Source organism: Rattus norvegicus, chromosome 4 (genome assembly GCF_036323735.1).
Source record: "Rattus norvegicus strain BN/NHsdMcwi chromosome 4, GRCr8, whole genome shotgun sequence".
NCBI lineage: Eukaryota > Metazoa > Chordata > Mammalia > Rodentia > Muridae > Rattus > Rattus norvegicus.
Window position 1 is genome coordinate 71,045,260 of NC_086022.1, and position 8,719 is coordinate 71,053,978.

Consider the following 8,719-nt stretch of genomic DNA (forward strand, 5'->3'; position numbering starts at 1 on the left):
GGAAATGATTATGTCATGAGAAGATAGCCTAAGGGTGATGAGGAACCCTTCAGAGAAGGCAGCTGATCAGCACTATCTATGAATCAGCCATGCACTGCAAACTTTTCTACTGTATGACCTTTTTATTCTGGACAGCAAGTAAGTCCCTGTTTTGAGTGGATTGTATTCCAGTTCCAGCATGTTCGCTTACATCACTGTCAATACACTCACTTCTGGACTTACCTTGAGCTTCTCTTTCCTTCCTCCACAGGTTCCATGGACTCTGGGGTCATTCAGAGTCCTAGACATCTGGTCAAAGGAAAAGAACAGAAAGCCAGAATGCAGTGCACCCCCATAAAAGAACATAGTTATGTTTATTGGTACTACAAGAAGCTGGGAGAAGACCTCAAATTCTTGGTTTACTTTCAGAATACAGACATCATGGATAAAACAGATATGATCAAGAAAATAATTTCAGCAGAATGCTTCACTAACAAAACATGTACCATAGAGATCAAGTCCAGCAAGCTAACAGATTCAGCTGTGTACTACTGTGCTAGCAGTCAATCCACAGTGCTGACTACTGGTTTTTCTTAGAACACAAACTCCTTATAAGTCTACCCTGCTCAGGAAATAAGTGGTAAATTAGCTTGTTGAAAGCTAACATAAACACAATGTGAAAGTATATAAGCAAGAAGCAAGACAGTGCTTCTCGTATAGAGATGATAAATAGACAATAGTTTATATAGATATACCCCAGCAGTTCTTTGTTGATTTCTTTGATTTTTTTCTCCAGTTATTTTTAATTAGAATGGATATACAAATGAGTCGCATATTCTGCAACTCTAGATGACAGGATACTGGATGTTTTTATTGAATATTTTATTCAATAAAATATTCCTCCTTTCCCTGTTTCCCTGTAGAAACCACTTATGCCATCCTCCCTCACCCTGATACAAAGAAGGTGCTCCCCCACCCACTCACCCAATCTTGCCTAACCGCCCTGGCATTTCCCTACACTGGTGCTACTGATTTGCTGTACACTGCTTTTACTGGGTTTAGGTATGGGCCTTGAATTCTTGATCTTTCCCAGACTTTTACCATGAAAGAGTATTGAATTTTGTCAAACTGCTTTCTCAGCATCTAATGACATGATCCTGTGGTTTTTCTCTGTGAGTTTGTTTATGTAGTCAATTACTTTGATACATTTCCATATGAGCCATCCTTGTATCCCTAGGATGAAGCCTACTTGATCATGGTGATTGATCATTTTGATGTGCTCTTGGATTCAGTTTGCAATAATTTTATTGAGTACTTTTATATAGGTATTCCTAACAGAAAATGGTCTGAAGTTCTCTTTCTTTGTTCGGTCTTTGTATGGTTTAGGTATGAACATAATATAATTGTGGCTTTATAAAATGAATTGGGTATTGATTCTTCTATTTCTGTTTTGTAGAATAGTTTGTAGAGTATTGGTATTAGATCTTCTTTGAATGTCTAATAGGCTACACAAAAAGCATCTGGTCCTGGGCCTTTTTTGGTTGGGAGGCTTTTAGCGAATGCTTCTATTTCTTTAGGGGTTATGGGACTATTTATATAGTTTATTTGATCCTGATTTAACTTTGGTACCTGGTATATGTCTAGAAAATTGTACATTTCACTCAGATTTTCCAGTACTGTTGAGTACAAGATTTTGGAGCAGGATCTGATAATTTTTTGGATTTCCTTGATATCTATTGCTATGTCTCCCTATTCATTTCTGATTTTGTTATTGTGGATACTGTCTCTGTGCCCTTGGGTTAGTCTGGCTAAAGGTTGATTTATCTTGTTGATTTTTCTCAAAGAACCAGCTCCTGTTTTTGTTTTTTGTTTTGTTTTTTTGTTCGTTTGTTTTGTTTTGTTTTCGGAGCTGGGGACCAAACCCAGGGCCTTGCGTTTGCTAGGCAAGCGCTCTACCACTGAGCTAAATCCCCAACCCCTCAGCTCCTGGTTTTGTTGATTCTTTGTATAGTTCTTTTTGTTTCTACTTGGTTGATTTTAGCCTTGAGTTTGATAATTTCCTGCTCTTCTACTCCTTTTGGATATATTTGCTTCATTTTGTTCTAAAGATTTCAAGGGGGGCTGTCAAGCTGCTGGTGTATGCTCTCTCTAATTTCCCTTTTGGAGAAACGCAGAGCTATGAGGTTTCCTCTTAGCACTGCTTTCATTGTGTCCCATAAGTTTGGGTATTTTGTCTCTTCATTTTCATTAAATTCTAATAATTCTTAAAATTCTTTATTTATTCCTTGACTAAGTTATTATTGACTAGAGTGTTGTTCAGCTTCCCTATATGCTGGCTTTCTCTTGTTTTGTTGTTATTGAAGAACATTTTTAGTCCATGGTGTTCTGATAGGATGCAGAGGATTATTTCAATCTTCTTATATCTGTTGAGGACTATTTCGTGACTGACTATATGGTCAGTTTTGGAGTAGGCACCATGATGTACTGAGAAGGTATATTTGATTATTTTTTCAGATCAAATGTTCTATAGATATCTGTTAAAACTATTTGATTCATAATTTTTGCTAGGTTCACTGTGATTCTACTAAGTTTCTGTTTCCCTGATCTTTCCATGGTGAGAGTGTTGTGCTGAAGTCTCCCACTATTGTTTTGTGAGGTACAATGTGTGCTTTGAGCTTTAGTAAGGTTTCTTTTATGAGTGTGGGTGCCTTTGCATTTGGAGCATAGATATTCAGAATTGAGAGTCCATCTTGGTGGATTTTTCCTTTGATGAGTATGAAGTGTCCTTCCTTATCTTTTTTGCTAACTTTGGTTGAAAGTCAAATGCATTCGATATTAGAATGGCTACTCCAGCTTTTTTCTCGGGACCATTTGCTTGCAATTTTTTTCCAGACTTTTACTCTGAGTTCATGTCTTCTTTTGTTACTGAGGTGTGTTTCCTGTATGCAGCAAAAAGCTGGGTTCTGTTACATATCCAGTCTGTTAGTCTATGTCTTTTTATTGGGGAATTGAGCCCATTGATGTTGAGAGATATTAAGGAATAGTGATTATTGTTTCCTGTTATTGTTGTTGTTAGAGGTGGGATTCTGTTTGTGTGGTTATCTTTTGGGGTGTTTGTTGAAAGATTACTTTCTTGCTTTTTCTAGGGTGTAGTTTCCCTCTTTGTGGTGCAGTTTTCCATCTATTAACCTTTGTATGGCTGGATTTTGTGAAAATATTGTGTAAATTTGCTTTTGTCATGGAATTTTTGGTTTCTCTATCAATGTTAATAGAGAGTTTTACTGGGTATAATAACCTGGGCTGGCATTTGTGTTCTCTTAGGGTCTGTATGACATCAGTCCAGGATCTTCTGGCTTTCATAGTCTCTGTTAAGAGGTCTGGTTTAATTCTGATAGGTCTGCCTTTATATATTATTTCACCTTTTCTCCTTACTGCTTTTAATATTCATTCTTTGTCTTGTGTGTTTTGTATTTTGATTATTATGTGACAGACAAATTTTCTTTTCTGGTCCCATCTATTTGGAGATCTGTAGGTTTCTTGTATGCTTAGGGGTATGTCTTTATATTAGAGAATCTTTGCTCTCTTCTATGCCTGTTTTTCTTAGGTTTGACCTTTTCGCTGTATCCTGGAGTTCCTGCATTATTTAGGTTAGGAGCTTTTTGCATTTTGCATTTTCATTTTCTTTGACTGTTGTGTCAATGTTTTCTATGCTACCTTCTACCCCTGAAACTCTTGCTACTGTCCCTTGTATTCTCTTGGTGATATTTGCATCTATGACTCCTAATCTCTTTCCTAGGTTTTCTATCTCCAGGGTTGTCTCCCTTTGTGCTTTCTCTGTTGTTTCTATTTCTATTTTTAGATCCTGGTTGGTTTTGTATAATTCCTTCATTTCTTTGGTTGTATTTTCGTGTAATTCTTTAAGGCATTTTTGTGTTTCCTCTAAGTTTTTCTCCTGTATTTCTTTTAGACAGTTATTTATGTCCTTCTTAAAGTCTTCTATCACCATCATGAGATGTGATTTTAAATCAGAGTCTTGCATTTTGAGTGTGTTGGTGTATCCAGGTCTTGCTTTGGTGGGAGAACTGGGCTCTGATGATACCAAGTAGACTTGGTTTGTGTTGCTTAGGTTCTTATGCTTGCCTCGTGCTACCTCATTATCTCTGGTGTTAGTTGGTCTTGCTGTCTTTGACTAGAGCCTGTCCCTCTTGTAAGTCTCTAAGCCTGTGATCTTAGGTGTGGTGGCACTCCTGGGTGCCTATCTCTCTCTGAGTGGTATTTGGGTTTCAAGAGCTATGTCACTCAGTTAATTCAGACACAGATGGAGACTGGAAGGATCCTGTCCCTAGTTTTCTGCAGTTTCTGAGCCCTATAGTCTCCTGGCAGGCCCCTCTTTAGCAAGCTAATGGAGCAAAGTTTTTGTCTCACCTGTGACCTTAGGAGTGACAGCAATCCTGGGAGACCAACTTTTTCTGGGTGGGATTTGTGTCCAGAGAGATGTGCCACAGGGTTAACATTTTGGGAAGTGGGGGGATGGTGGCAGATGGAGACCAGAAGTATCCTGTCCCCAGTTGCTCCATGGTTCCTGAGCCCTGTGGTGATGTCTTTGATATTAAAAACAGAACCTCAGTATTTATTTGGCATTTTCACTATGTAAGTATTCAACACATTTTGTTAATTTCTGAATATATTTTAGTTTGTTATCATACTGTCTGAACTTCCTAAGTTCTGAGATTAGCAACTTCAGCAAATACATACAGCTTTTAAACTTATTTTATCTAGTTATGAATTATTTTATAATATCCATCAGAAACATATGTATTAAACCATTTTTATACAAAATTGTTATCAGATTGAATCACTATAGTCTTTACATGTCTCAATTGATACACCCCAGTATATTACATTAAATTCTTCCAAGTATGGAATTGTGAATATGATCAAAATATACATTATGCATCTATAAAACTATTAAAATGACATCCATATTTTGACATAGTGGACACACATAAAAAAAGGTGTCTGCTACCACGTCAATAACTGCAAACAAACCTAGATGAGTTGTTCATACCATCTATTTTCACATGAATCAAATATTAGCTATTTTCTTTTAAGTTAGAAAATGCTTTTTTTAACCTGTCAGAAAACTTGTGAAACTTAGTGAGCAATGTGCTCACTAAGAAGGGTATTTTTTCCCAAGAAAAATAAACATCTAAGACTTAAAAGAGCCTGTATGGGGAAGCAATGATGTAGTGTGGGAATTTGGGTGTTGTACCTTGGATAGTCCAGTCTGCACATTCCCATGGGCCACATTCATGGTGCCTGCAGTCTTATATCACAGATGTCAACAGTAAAGAGCCAAGGTAGTTCTCAGGAGCAATAATCCCTACTTTCCCACTTGCTTTGCTGTAATCTTAACATTTTACAAAAATAGTTTATTAATTTAATAATATACAAACATTCAGATGAGTAATTATCACAAAGAGGTAGAGGTATTAGTTGATAAGTGTTAAGATTATAATAAATTAACCCGATGTCAATTCTTTGCAGAAATAATTTGATAAATAAATTTCTTATGTACACAGAACTTAGCAGCTTAACCTTCCTCACTATTTACCCCTTTGAATTATCTTTAAACTATTTTATTGCCTAAGAATCAATGAAACAAAGACCTTTTCCCAGTAGAATTGTCCACTTTTCTCTCAGAAATACTAATGTGTACATGAACATGCCATATCACTGAATTGTAAGGTAGATATGGAATTAGTTACACACATTATTGCAAAGAATTTTTTTAAAGACAATGCCTGATTGTGTAATCCTGGCTGTCCTAGAACTCCATATGTAGACAAGGCTATCCTTATATATAAACCATAGAGACCCTCCTGCTTCTGCCTCCTGATGCTGGGATCCTAAGCAAATTGTTTAAAAACATGTAGTGTATATATCTTTCAAAGATTCTGATTTCCTAATTATAAGATTTTTCCTGATTACAGGATTTCTTAGCAAAAATTTCAATCTTGCATTTTTGAGGATATGTGCAAGCATATCACAGTGAAGTTTCTTTGGAATCACATATGTGTGTGGAGGAGGATGGTGATAATAATGACAAAGGGTAATGAGAAGTGTGACTGACAGCAAATATACCTTGTAGAAGAACTGATTATGGAAATTTTCTTCACTTTCCAAAGACAGGGATACAATAATGATAAATGATTGTTCTATTTTAAATATCAATGTCAATACAAAGAAATTGATACTGTTACCCTTTGACAAGAGTAGGAATTATACAGGTCTTCAAAGGGTTTTTGAGTTATGCAAGATTTCCAGCATGGCTTCAAGTGTAAAGCATATTCTTTCCTAAAGAAATGTTTAACCCATGATCTCTGGGCCTCTTGGGGCAACACAAATAAAATTTCGAGAATACTCAGATTTGAATGGAAAAATGCATCTGTATTTTCACTAATGTCTAAATGAATCACACCATTAATTTCACAATAAAAATAGTGAATATAAAGTAACAGTTTTGGTATGTTTGTAACAAAATTGATAATGTAAATCACATTCCTTTCATTTGTATATGTTGCATACATTACAGAGATTTGAAAGTCAATCTTGTTCATATTGCATTACACAGAGCAAATACCATTTGCTTTTACTACTGTTCCCAAATCAAAACAGTAGATTTCAGTTTCAGATTAATCAGCATATATTTTATTCATTTTATTTTGAGGTTGTCTATACATTAATACAATAATAAAAATTTAAGTAATATTTAGATATCTGCATTAGAAAAGACAGTTTCATCTGTAATATTATGAATTTCATTTTATACCTTTAGATATTATACTCAAAAGGGGTCTTTGGGGTTTGTCAGGTGGATAAAAATAAAGAGGCCCTTATATGGGATGAGGCCCCACCTCTGTTGTGTGACTGAAAGGCTAAAACCAAGACGTAGACACTGAAAGCAGCCACATAGCTTCTCTTAATGAGTAGTGCCCATTTCTTTTCTTCTCTCATTCTCCTCCCACCCGTACTTCCAACCTCTTTCCTTTTCTTGTCATCATGGTTTCTCTGACTTCCATCTTGCTTCTGTCAGTGGTCACAAACAACTACAAAGCCATTGTATTCCAACCAAAAGATAATTGTAAAAGCATTGCATTACAGATGATCTTGAATGAAGCATAAAATAATATTTATTAAGCAGATTAGCAGCATCTTTAAGAAATTATTAATGTTCTTTCCTAAGACTCTTGAGAAGAACCTATTTCATACAATAAATTTACCCTTGTGCAAATTCTAAATCAAACTCAGTGTTAGGAAATAATTTCATTAGCAGGTGAAATTCCCAGTCAATACATGTTTGAATTCTCTTAACATGGTATTAAATTCTTAATGTGATTTTTATTAGAATATCAGATCTTAAAGTTAATGATAACAAGTATACATATGCTGTTTGTTTGGGGTAAAGAACTGCCTAAATTCTCTATATTATTCTGAGATAGATACTCATTATTGCCTATTACAGAAGAGAAAATTAAATCAAAGAGAGGTCAATGTTAGCAAGGATGCTCAGCTGAAAAATGGCAGTACCTCCCCTACCTTCCAGTCCTCTTCTCTAACCTTTTGATTAATGCTAAAGACCTTCTGTGGTTGCAATCTTCTAGGAGCACACCACATTAAATGCTTGTGGTAGACATAGGTCATGGCAAAAAAAGATTTTTTTCAAAAGAAACAACAGTATATCTGTACTACTTCTTATGAGTGGATTTCTTAATTTTAGCAAAATAATGATAATGAAAGGAGTCAATAGTCTGAAAATTGTAGGGGTTTGCGTTCCCAGCTCTAACTGAAGCTAACACACACACACACACACACACACACCATTCTGAATGTAACGTTGAGCATGAAATCATTCCATTTGGTTAGCACTATTTTCATTTATAAAGGATATACACAGCTTCCAGAAGCAGAAAAAAGTGCAAGAGACTGGAACTTTCTCAACCCTTGTCTTACCATCAGAAATAATAGATTGACAGTTGTCCTGGGTCAATGAGGAGTTCTACACACTTTGCTATGTGGGACACTTGCCTCCCAATTTCTGAGAACCTATGAAGCTACAGAGAGATTTTTTGTCCACCGAAACTGATAATTATATGATTTGCCTTGTGATCTTTTGTCTCTTTGAATGAGATGAGTCTAAGTTCAATACACAACAAATTCCTTTTCCAGGCTTTGCCAGATTCCTGTTCCACACCTTCTTCTCTCAATAAGATCAGGCACCCTTCTGAGCACAATCCTCAGTCCTTGTCTCTTTTGCCCACAGGATCCATAAATGCTATAATCTTTCAGTGAATTTCTATTCAGTGGAACTTGACAGGACTGACTCTGGGTTGCCAGAGGAACTGGTATATAATGCCATGTACTGGTACCAGCAGAGCCTAGAGAAAAGACTGAAACTGAAACTTTCAACAGTTGAAAAGGATGCTCAGAGGGGATATGTGATGATACAGTGTCTTTCTCAAAAAGAGGGGCTTCTTTTCATCACCACAAAGTAGATCTGCACTAGCCAAATGGCTTTGGACCTCTTTCATGGTAGTGTTCCTCAATAGCACAGGTCAATCACCTTTGTGCATGAAATTCTCCACATCTGTTCTCCTAATATATCCTCATTTACTTTATTTCTTCCACTAGCTACTACTTCCTACTCTCCCTGCTGAATTCTCATAGAATACTCCTGAGA

The 8,719-nt window shown here is 36.1% G+C and overlaps 1 gene segment (V, D, J or C); it reads left to right on the top strand.

Moving 5' to 3' along the window:
* LOC102551470 (T cell receptor beta variable 16-like) lies at positions 1–594 on the top strand. The segment is given in 2 exon segments: positions 1–138; positions 251–594. Coding segments are annotated over 2 exon segments (375 nt in total).
* The last annotated feature ends 8,125 nt before the right edge of the window (positions 595–8,719 follow it).